At 40.0% G+C, this 25,742-nt stretch overlaps 1 protein-coding gene across 2 annotated transcripts in view; it reads left to right on the top strand.

The window, feature by feature from the left end:
* NTRK2 (neurotrophic receptor tyrosine kinase 2) overlaps positions 1-25,462 on the top strand; it is a 212,624-nt gene extending 187,162 nt beyond the window's left edge. For both annotated transcript variants that reach the window (XM_062640442.1, XM_062640451.1), the window contains 2 exons: positions 19,069-19,227; positions 20,076-25,462. In XM_062640442.1, the coding sequence (XP_062496426.1) occupies positions 19,069-19,227; positions 20,076-20,261 (345 nt within the window). In that variant the 3' untranslated portion in view covers positions 20,262-25,462. The remainder of the gene's footprint in view (positions 1-19,068; positions 19,228-20,075) is intronic.
* The last annotated feature ends 280 nt before the right edge of the window (positions 25,463-25,742 follow it).

Raw genomic sequence — 25,742 nt, 5'->3', positions numbered from 1 at the left:
TACATGGAGCAGTTTCGAGCAGGGGAAGAATTCCTCCAGGAATTACTCCTAGAAGTGATAATTGAAATAATTTAAAGAGTAGTGGTATTGCATTGAGCTGCTCATCATGGCCCTGCCAACCTGTCAGTGTGCCAAAGCACCCAGTGCCTGAAACACACTAGGAATCCCCTGAATGTTAGGCTTCCTCATACTCAAGGAGGTGCCACTGTCTGCAGCAAGTTGCCCTCTAAATGCATAACATTCCCTCCAACACTCCAGCAGCAGACACTGCTGAGATTTTTCTTAACAGACCTCTGACAGTCTTTGTTTTGCTTTGTTTCGCATTGTCCAGAACCAGTTTGGGCAATGTGTAATATCAAAAACCATGTTGTAGAATATGTGACCTAAATTGAGTAACAGTCACTTTTTTTTTTTTTAATTATCTGAGGACATTTTGGTTTAAGTTTCCTTTCAAACTGAAATCTTTTGGGATCATCTGGCTGTTTTGTTTTGCTGGAAAACACCAATATTTTTTGTTTTGCAATTTCTTTCTCAAAACTGCCCCAAATATTTCATTTTTTGAAAATGTTCAGTGCTTTTGCCTGATACAGAATCAAAAGCATTTCAAAATACCAATAATTCCCACAAAGAGCATAACTGCCTTTTGACCACTGTGATTTCACTGACTAGACTAACAAGGCTACTGTAGGTAGCCTAGGGAGAAGTCTGCATAAATCCGTTTGGATTTCTTGGGTAAGAGAAGTTTAAAGGGAGATGTTCCCAGTCTAGAAGTAAAAGGTGAACTTTTCTCCTGCCTTGTTGAGTTTTATTCTGTTTATCTCATTCTCACATTCTTCTGCTTCTGATACATCTGAATCACAATGTATTAACATGATAAAAAAGTCAAAAGTTACTGTGATTCTTCTATCAGTCTTTAGACTAAATACAACCATCTCTTCCTTTACAGAGGTAATTATTCTCTCTTCTTTATATTGGCAATATAGAACAAAAAAAATCTAGGGCTCAGTTCTGCATGGACTACTTCTGGCTAGTATGGCACAATATAAAAATATCCATTTCTTTCAAATAGTACAAAAAGGTTGAATTCCAGAACCTGCATTCCAGCTCATGCTTACAGATGCAGCTTTAGCTGTAATTTAAGTTAGTGCATTTTTCACTTTTTTAGTTATTCTTATAATTAATGTTAACAGTGATAGTATTTTATAGTATTATCATAGTATATTATATATATTTTATAGTAGTATCATAGCGATAATATATTATAGTGTAGATCAAATATTACATTTTAATATCTTTAAATAGTAAAAATATGGATAATATTAATGCTAACAAGATTTTTCCATTACTATATCATGCTAAAATTAGTTATTCTGGAGATGAACTTGTGGCAAATATGTTATAGTGATTGACATCCATCCCAGTGCTAATAATCAGCAGAAAGTGTATAGAAGTTCTTCCCTTGCCCTCCAGCTGAGAGCATCATGAGCAACTTTTACAGCATGGCCTTGGCATGGCCCCACGGAGATTAATTTCAGCCTTATGCTAAAGAATAGTCATGGAATATAAGACTTGGACAGAAATAATAAATATATTTACAGGTGCTGAACTTGTCAGTTGTGTATTTCAATTTAGGCTTTTCAGAGGACAAGGACATGGATAGGAATGGTAAAGAATTGTTGACCCGGTGTTAGAGGTTGAAGAAGAAATGTCTGGTGCAAATGCAGGATGACCAAATCTTGTACTCTCCTGCAAGACAGAACACAAGCGCATTAACTGTTTTGGAGGGAGCTCCCTGTGGTGGCAGACATAATCCCAAGACCCCTTGAAATCTGGGGTCAGTCTGCATGCTGTAGGTCTTTCTCCAAACCTCTGCCTGAGTTTCACCTAAGGAGAGTCCACAGGCTCTCCCAGAGAGACTGTGCTCCCTACCTCCAGGGAAAGCCCTATTTCTGGTGGTGACAGATGAAAAGCACAGTTTCATCAGGGCTTTCTGACAGCTGCTTACAACCTGTGAAATCCCCCAGGAGTCAGTAGAATTTGCCTTGTCTCATACCAGTAAGGGCCTGTGGGGTCCTTCAGGGCAGGAGAAACCTGTCTCTCTGTTTTCTTAGAGAAGGTTCCATTTCTGCCTTACTCTTTTATTCCCTACCCCTCTCTTATGGAGGAAAACCAAATGAGAAGGATGCTGCAGTTTTTGTGGCCTAGATGCTGGAAAGGTGAAATAACATTTATTACCTGAATATTGTGTTATTTTCAACAGTGTCATTTTGAATATTGCATTCTTTCCCTGAAGCAGAGAAGGGTTGAGTCTTCTCATAACATGGCAGTGTTTTGACCATAGGCCCCTTTATGCAGGCGGTTGTTAACATTACTGGGTATCTACCAAAATAACTGAAAGGCTCATGAAAGACTGGGGCGGAAAGAGTCTTCTCTGGCTTCAGCCTATCCATAAGGGGACTGAGTGCAGTAAGTAAGAAGGTTATGTAGGACCTGGTGCTCACATGGCTGTGTGTTTGCTTACTGGAGATGCAATAGATAGGGGGCTGACTGGTCATAGGTTCCTGCATGCCCTGGTCTGCTTGTGACTATTTTGTTTTTTTCTCAGCTCCTGTTCACTTTCTGTGCTCCTCCTAACCCCTCACCCTCTTTTCTCTTCTGTTCGTATTTGTCTTGATTCCTTTCCCCGTATCACGGGGCTAGGCTGTTGTGTTGTTTTGTTCAGTAGATGCTTCTTCATTAAAGTGCTGCTGCTGAACCTAAAGAGGTCCTTATTTGAATAAGTGCCCATCAGGGGAAGTAACCCATATTCAGTTTGTTTAACAGGGAAAGTTTTCCCCTACTTACTTTGTCTAGGGCCAAGACAGTCTTGGAGGCAATAACTTCCTTCTGCCATTATTGTGTCACACCTTTCACAGAGGGACATGGATGTTGGGTAGCTGTCTGACCTTAAAGAGTGAGAAGTTGGATTGAATTTTGTTCAGAAATTGTCAGACTTAATTCCTGTCTGATATAAGCATGGTCTCTATGAGCTCACATACGATACTCATAGTTACCTTTTCAAAATAGGCAGAGAAAGTAGATGCGGCATTATTTGGGGGTTTCAGATGAATAACTCACATTTGACTACTTCCCTAGCTCAACAGTTCTCGCAGAAAACTGGAGGCACCTCTTGCTTTCCAGCAAAAGTATCATAACAGTGAGATCTCAGTACAACTTAAATAGAATCATAGAATAGTTAGGGTTGGAAAGGACCTTAAGATCATCTACTTCCAAACCCCTGCCATGGGCCCAGACACCACACACTAGGGAATTTACTATCATGCTATAAGTATTATTCTATGTGACTAGATGTAAGCTGCATGTCAAAATTAAGTGGCACACATTTTGTGATGGAGTCTTCATGATTTTCCTTTAATCCTGTTTCTTCACTACCTAGTTTATGGTTCTCAGCAGTAGAATACCAAATCACTCGTACAGGGATAACTATGTAAAGCCTTCAAAATAATGGAAAAGCAAATTAAAGTGATCAAATACACAGTTCAGCAACATAGGGAATGTTAATTTAAAATGTCAAGATTCATATACAATTGTCATGCTAGCAAGGCGCTCTCTTTTGACAGTGTTAGCTAGCCATTGATAAGCCAACTGGTAAAATGAACATAAGACCTGTGTAAACACTCACTTTAAGATATGGAAGGCTGGGGCATTCACTAAGAATGGGTCTGTTGACCTGTGTTGACTCATTGAGAATGAAGTGGTTTCTAAACTCAAAATCATTATGGCAGGATGAAGTTCCTTTCAGGAGAGAACTTAGTCATGCATCTGTTTTTTTTAACAAAAGCCTCTTAGCTAGGTTGATGACTGAAGTGTCTTGGAGGGGAACTCCTATCTAGTAGAGAGGAAAGGAAAATAAAATGGGGCTGCAGCCTAAGTATGGGGTCAAAGCTAATGGGAAGTCCAGAACCACACCCTTCCTGTGGGCTGCAGTGAACCATAAAATGAAACTATCCTAATGGATACAAGATCCAGGGATGTTTTCAATGTAAATAACCAAGAAGGCCAGAATACAGGGTTAGGTGAAAGTGACAGCTTAATACACAGAAAGAATAATAGATTTGTCTGGCAAGAAAACAAAGATAACTGTATACTAAGGCCTGAAGCACATAACATTTTAATAACAACATCAAGTGCATTTGAGAATACTCTGTGTGGATCACCTTAAACATGTCCAAAAGGTTTTGTAAAGTGGCATAACTTTGAAAGGAAATGCAGACTTTATGGAACAATATTTCAAAAGTTTTCACCTGAAGCAGATGGAAAACACTCTGAAATACAGAATTACGAACAGTATTAGAGCTATAGAAACCCACTGTTTTATAACCAAGTTAAAGTGCAGCTGTTATGAGGAGCCCATTTGTAATTTTTTTCAAGTGGCTAGGAAAAATATTATTATGTGTATGTACTTCAAGGGTGTGTAGGAGCCTCACGTAGATCAGGATTTCATTCACCTAGGCGTTATAGAAGCATAAATCAAAAAACTACTGCCAGCCTAATTTAAATACGACTTGGTTTAGCACCAGATTTTCACAGAAATTGATGTGGACTCCTAGCCTGAAGTATTCCTGAACTGTCCAAAACATCGGGCCTGTCAAAACTCTCAGAACACCTCCTCCCCCTCCAAAAAAATGTTGAAATATGTTGTCTTAACAATACAAGACATTCATTTCCCACTTGACTTATTTTGAATGTCTCCAGGACCTCCTTGCATCTAGGCAACTTGGAAGCCTGGGAATGCTGCACGTAAGATTTATACTGAAGATCATACAGTTGACCTGCACTTTTAACAATAAGAGATCTCAAAAAAGAAATAAATTACTGCCCTAACTTCTTGATGTAAAATTTCAACCTGCTTAAAAAAAAAAAAAAAGAGCATCTAACCTTTGAGTTCTCGTTTTGCTGCAGATACTACTTTTGTTTGAGCAGTGAAACTAGAATTACCTTCATGCATTGATTTTGAATTAATTATAGTATTACAGCAGTGCAGCAAGTAGAGGACTCAATGTTCCATACATTTTTTATTCATCCGGACAAAAAGGTGAGCACGCAAGGGGAAGGAAGCACCTCAGAGCTGTATGGTTACAGTAAGGAGTAGCTTCATCCTAGGAGGAAGTAGAAGATTTTCCAGAATGCTCCCTTGAAGCACTGGAAAATGTGTGCTAGAAATGCAGTTAGAGTAGGTGTAGTTGTGGGTTTCTTTCCCACTCACCTCTTCTCCTTTGTCCACACACCACTAGCATTTGGTGAAGGATGTGAGGAGTATTTTGCACAATCCATGGTGTGACATGGGAATCTGTATCTATTAAATCTTCAGAGACCCTTTACCTGAAATGCAGCAGTGCTGATTCAGAATCCTAAATCCTTTTAAAGATTGCTGTGCTCTTCCTCTGTTCCCCAGGCTCACCTAGTAATGAGCATGTTCAACAGGCTTTATGTCAGAAAGCCAAACCACCATTCTGATGACATGCCATCAGGGAATAGATCCACCCAGGAAAACTTTAGGGGGGCATTTCTTACTAGACTGACACTTTCTGTAAATGATTGCATGTCAAGAGATTATCTGGCCTCATTTTAGAGGCAGAAGGAAAGATACCTCAGCATCACAGACATAATTTACAGCTCACTGTTGGTATTAAATAAACGTAGTCATGTATTCCAGGAACTATTGCATACACAACACAGTGTGATGTTTCCAAATGGAAAATGACAGTGCTGAGGGGTAGAAACAGGCACTGAAAAGAAAGAAGAAAAAAAAAAAACAATATAAAACCTAAAACCAAATTTGTGGTTCCAAGCCCTCTGCTGGTGTAAATTCTCCCTTTACAACAGTGATGAAATTCAGGCAAGAGCTACACAATGATTTCATCATGGCTTGGGCCACACTTTGTCTTTTGTGTCCAAGAACAATACATTAATCATGGCTTCTTATCAAATTCTACATATGAATTTTCTGCATATGAATTTGATAAGAACAATTTAGTTTTTGCAAGCTCCAGGAATGGGTAATTTTTTAACTTCTTTTTTTCTTTGGCAATAGCAGTTACTGGTATTTTTAATGATCATATTTGCGTGTTGCTTGATGGTGCCACATTTCAAAACAAATACCTGTTTCAACTCACAGAATGATGTTGTGGTACAAGTAAGGAGACCAAACTAGAATTCATGGAAGTAAAACAACAGATTTTTTTTTTCTGTTCTATTTTACTGAAATTTTTCTCATGTTTTCTAGTTTATGTAAACAAATTATGTCCCAGAAAAACTGAGAAGCAGAAAACACCACCACGACTGTAGAAAAGAAGGAAAGAAGCAAAGGACCTTGCCATTGCCTTGTTTATTAGCATCTGGGGGAGAAAGGGAGAAGCTATCTAACAAAATTGAAAGAACTGGAATACCTGAGACATTTCAACTAAAAAATGTGGTACTTACATGCTGCGTACATTATCGATAAACTTTTGTGGCTCAGAAGGGAGAAGTAAACCTACAAGCCTCTGCTGCTCCCCAATTTTCCTGTGATGTAATTTGACATGACCGATAGAGATCAAACATGCTATGTTAACCTACAGTAAATCTGAAAAAAAAAAAGTGGTTTTCAGTAAAATATGGGAAAAGGTTGTGATCTCTAGTAGTTGAGAAACAGCTTCAGACTTGACGTCAGGAGTGAAGATTTCCCAGTGAACACAAACTGACTTATGTGGTATGATACTTGGCTTTCAGATCCTGCGCTTGAGTAACTGCTCCTTGTTCGTACTGAGTGTGCAGTTCAGCTAGCATATCACCACACCACACATCAAACCCCCTATTTAAAAAAGCAATCAGAAGTTAGGATTTCAGCTGTGATATAGACTTGTAGAGGCCAGTTTTCCACTGCATATCAAAGGGGGGTTTTAAAAACCTCCTTGGCCCTGGTAGCCCAGGCTAATTGGGATTAATATAAAAGTGGAATTCAATATTTTGTAAACTGTTTGCTTTGAAAATCAGAAAGGAGGTAGCTATAGTTCCTTTAATAGAGCTTTGCAAAATTGTTTTGCTGTTGACTTAGACACAGTAGATGATCATCCCAGAGCCTGTGGAGATTTTAACATGAGTTGTTCCAGCTGCGTGTCTGCTGGTATCTGATGCTTCTTTTCATCCACTGGTACAATCAGCAGACAAACACTCAGATATGAAAATAGTGGTAGGCTACAATTGATACAGTGATAATTTTTTGTAAAGCAAAATCTAGGACTTCACATGAGCTCAATATTCTGAGTTGCAAGTTTTGCTGCTGGAGTGATCAGTAACTGTATGGTATGGCATAAGTTGATATGGCACATTAGGAGAATAAAAGGTGTTTTAGAAAGGAGAAGCCATCTGTTTCAATGTGCCAAGTCTGCTGTGGTTTACAGTAATCTCCACTTCTTGCTTTTTTCACCAGTATCCTGAATTCTCACCTTCAGAAACAGATCTAGATGTCCCATGAATTAGTTGAAATACACTGTTGAAGTTGTCTTTCTTTTCAATTTGTACAGTATACTTCCGATTCTTTTCACTTAGATTATCATTTATTGCTTAACATTAGAAGTTTTTCTCATTTTGAAGTAAAACAAATGATATTTTAAAGGAACAGACTTCTTTTTATCATTCATACAAACTTCATCCTGGGACACTGAAGAGCTGTAATCCACTACTTTTCAGTGCTGCAGATTTCTACTCAGCTTTCTTCCTGTCCCTGTGACAGGAGACATTTATTTTAATCAGAGATGTGAATCATATCTCCTTCTTTATAACACTCATCTGATCTTACCTCCAGGGCACTTCATCTTCCTTTCATGGAAGAGTAAGCACTCTGTAACGCAGTAACTACTGCAGTTTATTAATTATCCTGTACGTGTGGCTGACCCAGTATGATACTATGTTGTGTAAAAAACAACAATAGACGCAGTTTCTATATCCTTTCACCTTTGCATTTGAAAAGACCTTTGGAAGATGCTGAATTGTAAGATACATTAGCTCCTTCACCTATTTTAATTTCACGTGGTATCTCTCCTTCATTCCACCCTTTTGGCAGAATTGTGTCTAGATCTCCATCAGCATTGCTAGGAAGTTTGATAAGAACTGCATATTGCAATGTGTGGCCCATCTACATAGGAATGTAGAAATAACTTCTCCAAAGGCTCCTCTAGTCCAGGAACCTGTCACCAGTGAGAAACCAGTTCCTGCAGGATAGTACGAAAAAGTTAAGCATATAAAGCATATATTAATATTTCCTTCATGTACTTTCTTAGCCTCCAGCGCTCTGGAGCTCAGTTGCTTCCTGACCAGAGATGGTATCTTTGTTTTTGATAGTCCTTGTCAGATTTTATCCTCCATGAGTGTGTTTAATCACTTTCTGATCTCAGGTAACCCTTAGGGGTTAGCAGTATTTTGTGGCAAGGAGTTCCACAAGCAATTGTATGTTATGTGACATGGTTACTCTGTTTCTTATGAACCTGTCATTTGCAAATTCCTTATGTTGTCTTCTGGTTCTAGCGTTATGTGAAGGTGTTTGATCGCCACACTGCTCATGCTTTCATAGAAACTAATAAGAATAATTTTATCTCCAGTGACACAAAGCTGACACACAATATTGAACTGATGCTGCACAAGGAAAGAGAGAATTTAAAGTGTAATAGATTTTGTTCTAGATATTGTTTCAGTTTTCTGACAAGACCACTGGTGGAATTAATTAATAGACATAAGCCCCTTTGAATAGAGATGAAGTAAAACAGGGTTAAAAGTGAAAATGAAAGGACATATATTTAGCTATTGGCTAATAATCTGCCTTATTCATAATTCAGTAACCTCATGCTAGAGTGGTATGTCTTGTTATGACTGTGAAAATGATGTATTGCTTTTCAGCAAGTGGACATGGCAGGACTGATGATATTTTAAGAGGAGACATTGACTTTGTCTGCAAGGCCAGGGCAATGAAGAAATGAAAGTAACAATTATTGATTTTTTTCTTGTGCTGAGAAGAGTATTTGCCAACATTTTATGAGGGGGAAAGAGCAGATGTTCACCAAGAGAGGAGAGATTTTCAGTTTTAGCAATAAGACATGATAATTTTTGCAGAGAACATTTCTTTGCAGTTATATCATCCTGAGATGGGAAAACAACTCAGAAGACCAAAACATAAATAGTGAAAACTACCCTGAAATGCTGTAACCCTGCAAGTATACAAGGTGCTCTTTTAGGAAAGGGTGAACAAATGGCTCAAAAGGTATATCTCCATTCCAATTTGACAAACTAAGATCCAGATGTATTAAAGAGACTGGTTATATACTTGTCACAGAAAAGTTAATTTAAGCATATGTTGAACTGTGTTGCTGCTTCCAAGACTGCCACCCTGAACTGCAAAAGGTCTGAGATTGCAGGGCTCTGGAGAGATGGAGCAGTCAACCCAGCCACGCCATTGGGCAAGATCAGGGCTGGAACCCATGGGTCAGTCATTCGGGTTCACTGGGCTTGCAAAGTAAAAAGATTACTTTTATCCTGTTGGCAGAAAAAGCATTACTAGTCTTTAGAGAATATACAAAGCGCTGTGACACATTACTGCAATGTCACTCTGTAGGAATCGTGGGAACCTGGGAACACTGAACATAAATGAGGAAGTCTCTCTTCCAAGGATGTGCAGTTTGTTGCTGTGCTTTTTACTGCATGAATTCAGAGCAATCAACTACTTAAAGACAGAAATCTGAAAAGAAAGGGCGAAATGGTTATGTAATGCAATGCCTGCAAAAACTGGGGGTTGGATTTGACATCCTCTCCAGGAGTGCTGGATGCTCTCCAAACATGGCCACTAGCATTCAGCAGGAACAGATTCCCTGTTTCAGCTAGTCCCTGTCCCATCCATGCAGCATCTTATGGTGTGGCTCTGGAGCTTCAAAGCCCTGTTCATATTCTTGTGGTTTAGCACCCTCCAGCATCTAAGCCCCACAGAGCCACTTGCACCCACTCCAGTGGGATGGGGGAAAGAATCACAAGGGTAAAAGTGAGAAAACTCGTGGGTTGAGATGAAGACAGCTTAACAGGTAAAGCAAAAGCCGTGCACAGAAGCAGAACAAAACAAGGGATTCATTCACCACTTCCCATCAGCAGGCAGGTGTTCAGACATCTCCAGGACAACAGTGCTCCATCTCACATAATGGTGACTTGGGAAAACAAACACCATCACTCCAATGTCCCACCTTTCTTCTTCTTCCCCTGCTTTTGTTGCTGCCCATGACATTGTATGGAATATTCCATGTCAGATGTCCTGGCTGCGTCCCCTCCCAACTCCCTGTGCATCCCCAGCCTACTCACTGGTGGTTTGGGGTGAGGAGCAGAAAAGCCCTTGATGCTGTGCAAGCACTGCTCAGCAGTAACTAAAACATCCCTGAGTTATCAAAATTCTTTCCAGCACAGATCCTAAGCATAGCCTCATACTAGGTACTATGAAGAACATTAACTCTATCCCAGCCAAAACCAGCACATTGCCCACCCCCTCTTATGTACTATTAACATTAAGCTCAGGTCCAGTACTGTCTAATACATTCTCATTACCTACAACTCCCCTTTCCATCCTCAGGGATATTACACATGTATCATTCCCATTCCTATGGACCACCCCTGTAAAATGTCTGCAAAATGTCCACATGCATCCACAAAATATCCACTGAGTATTTAGTCAATGACTTTGGGCTCCATCTGTTATGGTGGTATATCAAAACAGGAGAGATGTTGTTGTGTGGAGTTACTGGGTACCAAAGCCAGCTCTTGTCAGGTCACTATTGCATTTTCACTGCTTCTCATAAGGCTAATCTTCCATTGGTTCATGTGGTTTCTACTATAGTAATTCTTCCAGTATGCAACTGAAATCATGGGTTACAACAATTTAAAGCTATATCTGTTACATTCTCCACCCTTGGCCCCTTTAGTCCAGATTATTGGGTTTAACGTTGCAATGACTAGTAGCAAGTGGCACCACCATAGGAATTCCTGTAACATGCAAATCCAGTCCTGTGTTACAACAGTTTAAAGGTATTCCCATTACAATCTACATCCCTGGTCCCTTTGGACCAGACCACTGTATTTAACATCACAATGAATACCTTCCCTTGCCCGTGTTTTTATCCACAGACTGCAGTCCCTTGGGAGTGTGTCTGTTCCAAGTGGAGCCTTATCTGTGAGCCACAGTCTCTTCAGTGGTATAGAGGCTGCAGCATAGACTTGTCAACAGCCACGGTTACTTTGGGGTGTATCTGTTCCAGTGTGGCCTTTTCCATGGGCCACAATGCCTTTAGCAATACACCTGCTCCAGCACGGCCTCATGCACAGCCACCGATGCTTCAAGGTGTACCTGCTGCAATATGGACTTATACTTGGGTCATGACCCCTTCAGAGCTAGACCTGCTCTGGTAGAGACATAACCATGACCACAGGTGATTCAGGGTGTCGTGCTCCTGTATAGATTCATCCATGGGTCATAGTCCCTTTGACTGAAGTTCCAGCCTGTCCAGTTCAGCCGCACAGAAATAGCAGCAATGTCCTGGCCATCTGCCAGCCCAGGCGTATGGACATTCCTGTTAGCAAAAAAACAGTGTTCCCAGCCTAACAGAGTAAGATGAGAAGCAGTACAGCCCTACAAAAAGGGTAAAAATTAAAAACAGCCACTAATAAGCACACGACTTGTACAAAGGAAGATAAGCAAGCCCCATGGCGAGCACAGGAGCCCACCAATTAACAGCTAAACAGCAATAACAGCTATAAATTTGATGTAGAACATTGCAATCAAATCTGTTTTTAACTTGAACCCTTTGAGCCCCCTGTTGGGCAGCAGAATGGACTGTCATGGTTTAACCCCTGCAAGCAGCTAAACCCCACGCAGCCCTTCCCCTGCCAGTGGAATGGGGAAGAGAATCGCAAAGGTAAAAGTGAGAGAATTCATGGTTTGAGATAAAGACAGTTTAACAGGTAAAGCAAAATCTGCACATACAAGCAAAGCAAAACAAGGAATTTATTCACCCATCAGCAGGCAGGTGTTCAGCATCTCCAGGACAGCAGGGCTTCATCTTAAGTAGTGGTTACTTGGGAAAATAAACACCATCACTCCAAATGTCCTGCCTTCCTTCTTCTTCCCACAGCTTTTATTGCTGAACATGACATCATATGGTATGGGATATCCTTTGAGTTAGTTGGGGTCAGTGGTCCTGGCTGTGTCCCCTCTCAACTCCTCATGCACCCCCAGTCTGCTCACTGGTGGAGTGAGAGGCAGAAAAGGCCTTAACTCTGCATAAACATCTGCTCAGCAGTAATTAAAATATCCCGGAGTTATCACACTCTTGTCAGCACAAATCCAAAACATAGCCTCATACTAGGTACTATGAAGAACATTAACTCTACCTCAAACAAAGTTAGCACACATGCCCTCAGCACCACAGTGTTGCTATGGTGAGAGTGAGTTGCACCTCACAGAAGTGTGGCCAATCAATTCAGCCCTACCCCTTCAATTGTATAAAAAAGTAAGGCATAAAACTGGTGTGAATTGATTCAGTGATCATCTAAAAACATTATTTTTTGTGCTCTTCCCAGACCTTCACTTGCGTCTTATCTCTGTAGCCCCACATGCAGCCTGTTTCTTCATAACTCTGTAGGTTGGCCTCCCTCAGCTCCACCCTCAGCCTCCTGTTCCTAGCTGGAGCACAAGGCTTCATTTGATGAATGTAAGAGAGATTTAACAGAGCATATCCATTTGATCACAAACATTGGGCAACAGGGCTTTGTGTTCGCATGTCATCTGGGCAGTAGAAGTTGAAACAGTGATCAGGGCAGGGTACTGACAGATGCATTTTTAATTGGCATAGGGAAATTGCATTATTTGTGTACCTGATGGCAATCAGCTGAAGGCTCTTCTCTGTAGCAGTAATACTAACATGCAAGAAAGCTGGGTTTATATTGAGATGGATGGATGGATGGATGGATGGATGGATGGATGGATGGATGGATGGATGGATGGATGGATGGATGGATGGATGGATGGAGTGTGCACACTCTGGGCCAACAACCATCAACTTTTTACACCTGGGTCGGAGCAATCCCAGGCACAGCTACAGGCTGGGCAGAGAAGAGATTCAGAGCAGCCCTGCAGAGAAGGACTTGGGGGTATTGGTTGATGAGAAAACGAACAAGAGCTGGCAGCATGTGCTCGCAGCCCAGAAAGCCAGCCGTATCCTGGGCTGCATCAAAAGGAGCGTGACCAGCAGGTCGAAGGAGGTGATCCTGCCCCTCTACTCTCATGAGACCTCACTTTGGAGTATTGTGTGCAGTTCTGGTGTCCTCAACATGAAAAGGACATGGAACTGTTGGAACAAGTCCAGAGGAGGACCACGAGGATGATCAGGGGACTGGAGCACCTCCTGTATGAAGACAGGCTGGGAAAGTTGGGACTGTTCAGCCTGGAGAAGACAAGGCTACATGGAGACCTCATAGCAGCCTTCCAGTATGTGAAGGGGGGCTATAGGGATGCTGGGGAGGGACTCTTCATTAGGGACTGTAGTGATAGGACAAGGGGTAACGGGTTAAAACTTAAACAGGGGAAGTTTAGATTGGATATAAGGAGGAAATTCTTTCCGGTTAGGGTGGTGAGGCACTGGAATAGGTTGCCCAGGGAGGTTGTGACTGCTCCATGCCCAGCAGCATTCAAGGCCAGGTTAGACAGAGCCTTGGGTGACATGGTTAAGTGTGATGTGTCCCTGCCCATGGCAGGGGGGTTGGAACTTGATGATCTTAAGGTCCTTTCCAACCCTAACTATTCTATGATGCAGCAGAATTTTGTACTACTGGCCTGGTTTCCTTCTTAAAATGGAAATTTCTGCATTTGACAAACTTCATCATTTTCTAGTGTCTATGAAGCAGGGTATGGAACATATGAATCCAGAAAGTGCACAAAGGCTAAGACATGGTGCTTCTACAGTCCTTGAAGCTTGATGTTTGAAAATAGATGAAAACAATGTTCAGGGTCAGCTTATCTGACACCTTTCAAAGTGTTAAATTCATTTAAAGATGAGTGCTGAAAGTGGTGACAAGTGGAATGACACTGTACTTTTGAAAGTGCAACATTTCATACATGAAACAGGAGTGGCGGCTTCCCCTTGGAAGTGCTTCTTTCAAGACTATCTTAGTTGACTAATCTGGCATAGCAGCCTCCTCCCTGTGGATAGTCAGCACCATGCAGAAGCTAATATACCAGGCTTTCTGGTTTGGTTTCTAGCCCAATATTGACTGTAAAAGCAACTAGTGAACTTAATGAAAGGCTATGGCTGAGCTAGGGAGTGCTTGCTTTCATAAACTGAAATTTGGAAGCAAGTACTTAAGTCCCAGAAAGGATCTGTAGAAGTGCGATTCTGAATAAAAATGAACCATTATAATGCAGCTGCTTTCAGGTAATATACCCTAATTTCATTCCATAAAATGGTCATTTTTGCAGTATTTTTACTACACTATGGATTTTGAAGTGACAGCATATTAAGTGAAAACTGTAATGCTTTTAAACCTGTCATAACCTTACCTAGATGGAATATGAATGTGTTATTTACCTGCAACTGTAGTCTGCTTAGCACGCAACCATTTTAAAATGATGTGTGTCAAGCAGCACTGCAATTACAGTGTGTATAGCAGGAACTTTATCCAGCAGAGTGCTAATGATATCTGAGAGCTGTGTAATACTTGCATTTATTAAAGCATACCCAGAAAGCATTGCTTTGAAGCACTCAGCACCTTCAAAGTTTGCTCAGTGTAGTCCTGTTTTCCTTCTTGGAAAAGCCCCCTTAGCTTTGCAGAGAGTTTGGTAACACCAGAAAGGCAGAAAGGCAAAAATCCACTGCACCTCTCTTAATTGCTATTGTGGCCCAACTTTGGGTGCTGAGACTCAACAGTCGAATAAAGATTGGATGGAATTCACAACTGACTTTCAATTTGTTTCAGGCATCTTGTGAACAGTGGTGTAAAGTCCTAAGCTTCAGTTTAAGAAAGCTCTGAAGCATATGCTTCATTTTAAGCATACATAGCACAGACCTTAATGTTTTCTGAGTTGAGTGAGTGTTGATTTAGTAACCACTGATCATTAATAGAGAAGGAAATGTGCTTTGGCCAGGTCCTGACCTGTGCTTTAGATGTAGTTGAACTGAAATGATAGGGATGGAGAGACCTCAGGACTTCTGAGACCTGTATTAGTACTCTGCCCAGTGAAGTCTTCTGCCTTCAGGGACAGAAATGGACACTGCTCCAGGCAAGATGATGTGGGAAGAACACCAAAGAGCCCTTTGGCTTGTGCTTATCTGTACATTGAATTCTTGGTGTCAGTACTGATGAGTCAGTCTTTCTATGGCTGCAAAGGGAGACAGCTAAGTCTGATGTTGTAAATCAGTTCATTGCAGAGCCATCATTTGATGGCAATTTATCATAGGCACTCCAGAGGTGTGTTCTTCATATTTACTGAATGACATTGGAAACTCAGCACAGAGTCATACCACAAATACTTGGTGGTTATGTAGCAAGGAACCATGGAAAAAGAAGTTTTGGAGAGTGTTTGGGGTTGTTTTTTTTTAATTGCTTTTTCAAAATCTCTTAATGTAAGATGTGACAAATAATGAAAAACATAGACACATGTTTTATTGTTTTCAGCTTTCATTAATGCTTAAGGAATGAGCCAAAGAAATCGTCAAATAGAACTAGTAGCAGAGGCTATATGATGAGCAGACCTTAGAGCTGGTTTAATATTTGCTGAGACCAAAACTTCTCATCACCAACCATCTTTCGATGGCACTAGCCCTTTGTCTGGGTGTATGTGGCTGCATGTTTCTAAAGGACTAACTTTTCTTACTTTCTAATGAAATATCTCTCAGGATGCAGGTGTGGAACTGTTTGGTGGCCGTGTCAGTTTAGGTTATGGAAAGGGTTGTTATAAGGTTGGAAACGTAAACTTTTTTTGCATCTCAGTGTGTGCGTTACTTCAAACTCTTCATGTCATTGACTTCTCTGCCAAAGATGGTTCAAAAACCACAGAATCATAGAATGGTTTGGGTTGGAGGAGACCTTAAAGATCATTTAGTTCCAAAGCCCTGCCACGGGCAGGAATAACTTCCACCAGACCAGGTTGCTCAAAGCCCCTTCCAACCTGGCTTGGAACACTGCCGAGGATGGGGAAGCCACAGCTCCTCCGGGAAGCCTGTGCCAGCGCCTCACCATCCTCACAGTAAAGAGCTTCCGTCTAATATCTAATCTAAATCTCCTCTCTTTCAGTTTAAAGCAATTCCTCTTTGCCCTATCACTACTTACATTTATAAAAAGCCATTCTCCGTATTTCTCATAGGCCCTTTTTAGGCGTTGGAAGACAGGAAGAAGGTCCCTCCTGGGCCTTCTGTTCTCTGGGCTTGAATAAGCCCAATTCTCTCAGCCAGTCTCTGCAGCAGAGGTGTTCCAGCCCTCTGAGTATCTTCATGGCCTCCTCTGGATTCGACCCAGCAGGTCCACATATCTCTTGTGTTGGGGGCCCCAGAGCTGAGCACAGTATTGCAGGTGAGGTCTCACAAGAGCAGATTAGAGGGGCAGGATCACCTCTCTCAACCTGCTGATCACTCTCCTTTTAATGTAGCCAAGCATACAGTTGGTTTTCTGGGCTGTGAGAGCACACTGCTGGCTCCTACTGAGTTTCTTGTCAGACAACATGCCCAAGTCCTTCTCCTCAGGGCTGCTCTCAATCCATTCTCTGCCCAACCTGTAGCTCTGCCTGGGATTGCCCTATCCAGGTGCAGAACCTTGCACTTGGCCTTCTTGAACTTTGTAAGGCTGCCATCAGCCCACCTCTCAAGTCTGTCAAGGTCCCTCTGAATAACATCCCTTCCCTACAGCCTGTTGACCACACCACACAGCTTAGTGTCATCATCAGACTTGCTGAGGGTGCACTCCATCCCACTGACCATGTTGCCAACAAGGATGTTTAACAGCACTTGTCCCAGTACCAACCCCTGGGGAACACCACTTGTCACTGCTCTCCACTTGGACATCAAACCATTGACGACAACTCTCTGAGTGTGATCATCCAGACAATACCTTATCCACAGAGTGGTCCATCAGTCAAACCCATGCCTCTCCAATTAGAAGACATATCCTTCAGGTCTTTCTTGTGTCAGGGGCCCCAGAGCTGAACTCCCACAGTACTCCAGGTGGGATCTCACAAGAGCAATATATAAAATCCTGATGCACAGAGCCTTACAGCCTGCCAGAGGGTTAAACTGTAACACAGAGATGAATGGGCCAAAGCATTTAAAAATGTGTATGCATTCTCTGTCAGTAGAGTGTTCACATGTATGTTTTTAGTTTAGGTGGAAAGGAATTGAGTCCCTTGTTGAAAGGCTCTAAAACCTGCGCACAGCAACCTGCATTGCGTCAGAAACAAATCTGCATTGTAGCCTGGAACTGAAATTGGGGGCCCTGCCTTTCATTCAGCATCCTGACAAAAACATTCCTCCATCACCCGCATGACATCACATGCAGGGGGTGGAGAATAAAAGTCAGATAACAGACAGAGTCTATGAAAGTTTTAGCAATGACTTTCTGCTTTTTATGGAGCCAGTAGCAAGCGTTGGCTTGTGGTGATGCACAGAACCGGGCTGAGCTCTCACAGCCGTGGCTGTGGTTTTGTGTGTTGAGATAATGCTAAATTACTGACAAATAGCTGGAAGTGGACGTTCTCAGTGATTTAGAAATAATGTGAACTGACCGAACTTCTGTTGTGTTTTGGTTTTGCTTTTTCAACATGAGAACAAGGAGGGCATTGTTTGTAACAACATATGTAAAGTCTCACAAGGAGAAATGATGTTTTGAATTGACAGGGTCTTGAAAGTACAAATGTCATTTCATAACTAAATACATTTTCAGACAGGAAAATGAGAGTTGATCAAAAATTAGACGTCTTTGAAAGATACTTTTTTTTTTTTTTTAAATCCTAACTTCCTTGGAAACATTTGCAGCTGTCTTGATGCAAAAGTAATCAGAATATCTAAATATCTGTATTACAGTAACTCAGAATAACACTTAAAAGCACTTGAGCAGATCTCTTTATTGATGTGATTCAGTCAGAATGGGATGTATCAGGAACAATAAATTGTTTAGAAAATGAGAATAAGATTTTTTTTATATTTTAAGTGAAGGTTAGGAATCCTAATTTTAAGGAAGTATAGCATTCTGGGGAAAATGAAAAATGTGCTAAGAGACTTTTAGAAAGGCATTAATTCAGTGAAAGATCCTATTCAACTTGAGTTAATTTGGGATAGGAGTCCATGTCTTACAAGTTTGTATATTATCAAGGAAATATATCAAAAGGACTGATTTTATTTTTTTTTAAGCTGTGAAGGACTGGGTAGTTAATGTGGAATAAAATAATTTGATGCATTAATTTTGGAAATTATTAACAGAAAATAGCATTGCTTTAACTCACTCAGAAATAGAATATTATACTATACAGATCCTGATTTTACCTTGTCATGCAGTCAGACTACGGTATCTTCATGGATTTCAGCTGATATTGATGAGTTTCCAGGAGAATCATAAGTGTAGAATATATTACATTTCATGAATCTTTTTTATTTTCCTGAGCATTAAAATGGATAGTAAAACTGGCCTAATTTAAACTCTGTTGGTAAGCTACGTTAGTTAATAATTTTATAAAGCTTCCTGTTCCTTGGGTAGAGTGTGCCAAGTAAATGTTAAAGATGAGGTTGTACTTCAGGAACAAAGTCTTTGGAGATTCTGTTGAGAAACCTATAATAATAGTGATTGTTGTTGGGGGAAGAGAACTTTTGGCCATGAATCTCTAGTTCTTAAAAGGTCATTGAAGTGAGTGGTTTCAAATGGGAAAAAAAGGAAACCATGGATTCTTCTTATTTAACATCTTGATACCCTTCCTTGTGAGGGTCTTGAGGAATTATTTCTGACTCTTTCATTTGTTTTTCTCAGGTTGGGGGTCACACCATGCTGCCAATTCGCTGGATGCCTCCAGAGAGTATCATGTACAGGAAGTTCACCACAGAGAGTGATGTCTGGAGCCTGGGGGTTGTACTATGGGAAATCTTTACTTATGGCAAACAGCCATGGTATCAGCTCTCAAACAATGAGGTGTGTGTAATATATTCTCAAACTGCACTGGGAAGGCTGGCACGTTAACTGTATAGCTTCTCTGGAGAAGGGACAGCAACAAATTTATTCAGTAAAGGCAGGATCCCTGGTATCATGTATTCATGGTATTGTCATGAACTTTGGGGTTGGATTTCTTTGTTTTCACCCTTTCCTCCCTGGAAATGATGTAACTTGTCCAAACAGAACTATACCAGTTGGAATTTAGTTTTTTCCTTTGTGTTGGACAGAGTCTGCTCTGGCTGTTGAGACAGACCATAAGGCAATGAAAAGGAGCTTAGCTATACCCTGAATGGGTTTTGGGTGGTTTCAATTCCGTACTATACATTTCACTGTTGCGGGGTGGTTGTTCAAAACCATTCTTCACTAGATTGAAGTAATCTGATGATCTGTTGATTTCCAGGCAGTCATAAGTCACCCCTTTCCAGGGATTAGCCACAGTGATACAGTTTAAGGAGGGAGGGAGGGAGAGTCATTGATTCTGTTTGTGAGCAGGTTGAAAACTTAGACTTCTTCTGAGTTAAGGTAAGGTTGACGGATGAGTAGAGAGAGGGATTACTTCCTGGCTATCATTCCCTCATCAGTAAAAGGGGCAACGTGGGCGAACTTAACATCATGGAAGTTATTGCTCCTTGACAATTTAAATTACAGTGATTTTTCCAAATCACATCACGCTGCTCATGAGTCTACCTAGAAACAGCCCTTGGCAGAGTTGGCTGGGTGACTGCCACTAGTAAGGCTGGTGTGGTGATTAGCTGTTAACTCTTCCATGGATGACACTTATGTACTTGGCACAGCTGTGTTGACCCTTTCCTTGTGATTTCTTGTAGGTGATTGAGTGCATCACTCAGGGCCGAGTCCTTCAGCGACCTCGCACATGCCCCAAGGAAGTGTATGACTTGATGCTGGGCTGTTGGCAACGGGAGCCTCACATGAGGCTCAACATCAAAGAAATCCATTTACTCCTCCAGAATCTGGCCAAGGCATCTCCAGTCTACTTGGATATTTTAGGCTAAAGTCTAGCATTTCTTTTTATGGGCTGCAGGAATTAATGTGTTCAACTGCCCCTGAACTCTATTAAAATGTGTTCTTAACTTTGACAGTATTAATGACAAAGTTGCGGAGAAGCTTTCAAAGGGCAAGCAATGTGCACTTCTCCATCTGTAGACACAGTATTGACTTTTTAGACATTACTGAGATGTATCTCCTCTCTCTCTCTCTCTCCCTCTTTCAGTTTCTATCATTTTTTTCCTTTTTTCTTGTCTTTCTAATCAATTTGGCTTCTGCATTATTATAACTCTGCATAGACAAAGGCCTTAAAACCCTGATCTGTTATATCAGCAGACTCTTCAGTTTGCCCACCACAACTAACAATGCATTGTTGTATTCATGCCTTTGATGTGGATGAAAAAAAGGGAAAAATATATTTGACTCGAACTTTGTGATTTCTGCTGTACCGCTACTGGGAGTTTCTATGGATTCACCTCAATTTTTGTTGCTTCGGCATGTGGGTGGAAAAAGAAGACTGGTTTTCTCTACATGAAGCATGTTCCTTGCGGAGATAAAGCCAGATGGAAAGAAGACAGTCTTGTGTGATACACTATCTGGAGGAACTAGGAGATCAGACGGCATCCAAACCCACAAAAAAAAAACACTGAAAAGATTTGATGAAAGGCAAGAGGGGATTTAGCATTTTCCCTGAAGAGTCTTTCTGAGAACTAAAAGGATTGTTCAAGGAGGTGCTTTGCCAGCACCTTTCATTGCCAGATATTTGTAAAGGGGAAAAAGATGCTGCCTGCATTGAACACAATTACGTTACAACGTGACAAACTAAACACACACCCTTATTTCGTCTTCTGGTAGGATATTGTCATGCCACTGGTATAAAAATGTTCTCCAGCTAGTATTTTTTAATAAAGGCTGAAGCTAGGCTTATTAATGTACAGTGTTAATTTCAGGATCACATGTTGAATCTAAGGATTTTGATAAAATAGGACAAGCTGTAGATGCTGGGGCAGGTGTATCTTATACTCTGCTTGTCCAGCAGAATATTCCTTCCTTCCTCAATATTTTTTCTTTTTTTTCTTTTTTTTTAATTGAACCATGCAAGCCAACCTGTGCAGGGTCTTTGTTGATTAATGCCCTTTGTGCAGAAACTATCATTCATCCTGTAGTACACCCTAGTAGGCATAGCAAACTCATAACAATATAGCATATATTTCATTAGAAGAGGCTAATGGAGGACATTAGCCATGTTAAAATGCCTTTACAATGTTACAGATACAATAGGCTGATATAACATTAATAATCTAAAGCATGGAGATCACTGGTTATGTTTGAAACATGACAGGGGATAGAGATCTCTAGAGAAAAAATACTACTCTGAGTTTATGGCTTACTATTCAGAGTGTAAAGACTCTGAGCTCAGCACCATGTTTGTACTGGTACTAGTGCTGTCATTACCAACATCCACTTTTTCTTAAATAGTTTATTTTTGATTGGATTGGCATTGTATGTGTACATTTGCATGGCCACTCTGTTGATGACAGCTTCATGGGCATATCTGTTATTTTTCAAATCAAAAGTTTGAGGATTTCAAATTTAGAGTTAGAGTTATTTTTAATATGAATTCTTACAAATGAAAACCTACCTTACTTACTCCTCAAGACTTCTGCCTCCCTCTGTGAGGGAGCATTACTGCAAAAAAAAAGTGATCTTTCTTTCAGCTTTCTCTTTTTGTTATTTTTACTGATATGAGCCAGATCAAAATAGTCCTTCATCTTTGTGTTGGGGATATTTATTTAATAAATTAAGCATTTTATTTTTGTAAGTGTTCCCATAGCACATTTAATATATAATTTGCTTGCATATATTATTTATTAAGCACTTTAGGTTTTTTTTCTTCAGAAGCTTTGAGAGCTAGCTCATGAAGATTCTGAACATTTTCAAAAGAGAACAGTTCACTGGACACTGATGAAGTTTTACCCTTCTCAATGTCATTGAAAAGGCAGCATTATAAATAAACATGACAGTGTAACTATAAAGCCATACTCAGTATTTCTTTAATAAGCTAGATGTTATTTCTTAACCGCTACTGAACTGGAAACACACAAAAAGCCAGAAGAAGATTCCTACAAAATGGGCCTTAAGATTTTATCTAGACTGTCTTGGAAGTTCACAGAAAGCTAGATAAAGACTGAGCATCCAGTGAAACCCATTCTCTTGAGAATTTGAATGTTGTGTTTTAAAGGGATTTGAAGTTGATTTTCAAAATAGTGTTGGAGAAGAAAGGTGTCAAGAGTCTGCTCTTACTGTGCAGTGGAAGGAGGCTGCAGGTGGTGGAGGGGATGCTAAGCTTCTACCTGCTGTATTTTGCATTAGTTTCTTATGAGCTGAAGAAAAAGGCATCTGAGATGCTGCTTCTATTGGAAAGCAGGCTCCAGCCTGAAAGCAAACAGGTGGGTTTTGCAAGCACTGAAAGAATGTATACCAAAAATAACCACAAAACCCTGAAAATGTACTTAGTGGCATCTTCTTTTTGATTTACTAGTGAGACTATTAGAGTCATTTCAGAGAATAAATAGTATTACAATGCATTGTGCAATAACATAGCAGTATGTTAAACTTCTAAAGGACCAAATGTTCTACAGAGCCACCAGTATGGATAACTTTGACCTATATTATTAATGTTCTTGATAGTGCGTAAAATATATAATCACAGTAGACAAGCTATAAACTGTAGCTATACATAGTTTGTGTTTGTTCATGAAAAAGTGGGTAAGTGTAGCAGAATGAGCAGAGAAGAGGAAGAAATGTGTTCAAATCACAATGAAGGGTGAGTATATGTGCATATTAATCATGCTTGCACTGTCAGCTAAATTGTCTACACTGAGTAAATATGACAATCAGACTCATTTAAAAAGTCTTTCTGGACTGTGCTATGAACTGATCATATATATAATATATATTATATATGTGTGTTTGCATATGGCGTGTATATATACACACATAGCATATACATGTATGCCTATGTCTGTTGATTTTATTTATATATGTGCAGACATGCATGCACATTATGTATGGGCTGTGTGTATATGTATAAATTTACATACACCTATGTTCTGACAAATTATGATTAGTGCTAATAATAAATTGATAAAGTCTGCTGAGTAACCAAAATACCTTTTTTTCTTTTGAAATTTGTTTTTCTATGTTTGTAAGATTCAATTTTTTAACTAACTGGTGTGCAGCAGAGGCAGTGCTAGAATGCCAGAGATATAACAACATGCACTTTTCTTCCCCAGATGATTACATAAAAACATTTCTTCCATTCCCATCTCACTTGCTGATTTCTCACAACGAAATGAACAGACAAGCTTCCAAGCTTGGAAGACAGAGATTGTTTTACTGCCATTTCTAGGTTTGTGCTATTGTTGTTTTGTTGTCCTAGAATAACAGTGCAGCTTTATTAGCATTTGATACTCATCTGCAGTAACGAAATAAGAATGAGCTGGACTATTCAGACTGCAACATGACTCGTAGGACAATGAGAATGCCAAAATTCAGAGGTAATAATGTCAGCATTCGCCACACTCTGTCTGTCACTCTCAATAGATCTGCAGAGCTCAGAACTGGCCATGGAGAACAGATACTTGTAAAGCAAAAGCACCCCATGATGCATGATGGAGTGTACCCTTTTTTAAAAGGACTTCATCCATTTTGATTTGGAAAACAGTATATCTATATATTGTCTACAGTTTAATACATAACTGCCTATTTATTTTCTTTTTCTTTCTTGCTCTTTCCTTATTGCTTTTGTTCCTTCTTTCTCTTTTCCTTTCTTTCCTTTTCCCATTTCCTTTTCCTTTTTCTCTTCCTTCTCTTTCTTTCTCTCTCTGTAACCTCCCACCCCACCTTTCTGAGCATTTGTTTCTGTTGTGGTTGATGTAGACTTACACAAAACACTTTAAAAAGAATTAACCCAATAAAATTATTAGGTCACTGGATGACTAAGGTACAATGCATATGTGTTGGAACAAGTCTGTGTCTGGGTTGTTGCAGCCTGTAACTGCATTTCAAATACTGCTATAAAATGTGTGGGAGGGGGGTTGGGAGGGGCTGGGAAAGAGATTGGGGTTTCTAATTGAAGATGATGGTTTTGATAGCACAGGAAGTTGTAGTTTCTTGTGAGGGCTGGGATGAACCACTGCTGCTTTGAATCAAGAGGTCCTTTAGAGCCTTAGTTAAAACACCTTTGTTTGGGGGGGCTGGGGGGGGATATGCTACATTCATCACAAATGTGAAGCAAAAAATTTAAAAAAAAAAGTCTACATGTTGCAGGGAAAACACTGTGAATTTCACAATAGCAACCAAGTGACTATTTTGCCATCTTTTAAACATACATCTCAGGAGAAGAAATGGGAAATGATGGATGTGTTATTTTTCCGTCTATGCATTCAAGACCAGGTCTGTAGGGTTTGTTTTGTTTGCTTGTAGAAGGTTCTGAGTGATGACCAGCTGGTATTTTATAAACACTGAATACTTCGGGCAAGGATAATAGAAGCTGCTAATAATAAGGCCATTATATTTGATTGAACATGTGAGAAAATAGAGATCAAATTGAATTTTTCCAGAGGTCTATTTCTTGCAGCTTATATGTATCTTTCTGTAACTTAAAGAAAAGCAGCTAAGAATGTTTTATATGCAAGTAATTTAATTCGATATTAATATTTAACTGAATTACCAATAGAGAGAGAATCAATTAATTATGAAACTTTTGTCCCAGCCCTGCTCTCCACCTATACTTTATGTATATATATTTCTAGATATCGCTCTCTTTGTCACTTTGGTAAAGAGGAAGATATCTACATATAAATATAAACCTCTATATTGTCACCAAACCGTGACCTAGTGTATAGAGCTATCTTTCTCCTTTCTATTTTCTTTTTATTTTCTTTTTAAGCCCTAACGTGGTGTCTACGTGGAACTATTTAGTGGTTCTTGTTTTGCAGTTTGTTATAACAAGCCATTGCTTTAAAACTGTCATTGCATCTTGGCTGATTTCAAAGTGATGCCTAGGTACCAGTGTTAAAAGTTTTGTTTGTGAATCATGTGACCAGCTTCTCTCGACATGACATGGAAAGTCTCTTGTATTACAGTGTATTTAATAAAAATGATGTCTTACAATAAACAATGTCATCCAAAAGAAAGATAAAATCATTACTTTGAAAGCCCTAAAAATTTCATGAGTCTTGTGTGCTATTTTCTTTTATTTGAATGTTCTTGTTTACCTCCATTCTTTCACAAAAGTATGAAAATAAGGAACTGTTTGGTATGCGTACACACATTTACATATTTGCATTCTAAAGCTCTGAATAAAAAACAGGTCACGGAACTTAGAGTTGATGAAAGAGGAGACACATAGTAACAGGGAAAGGAATACCCAATTTGAATGTGATGACAGAGTCTTTTTATAGTCTTAATTTTCCAAATTAGAG

The sequence above is a fragment of the Pezoporus occidentalis genome, unplaced genomic scaffold (genome assembly GCF_034315485.1).
Source record: "Pezoporus occidentalis ecotype Australia unplaced genomic scaffold, CSIRO_AGI_Poc_V1 ctg117, whole genome shotgun sequence".
Lineage (NCBI taxonomy): Eukaryota > Metazoa > Chordata > Aves > Psittaciformes > Psittacidae > Pezoporus > Pezoporus occidentalis.
This window is presented reverse-complemented; position numbering and strand designations above follow the sequence as displayed.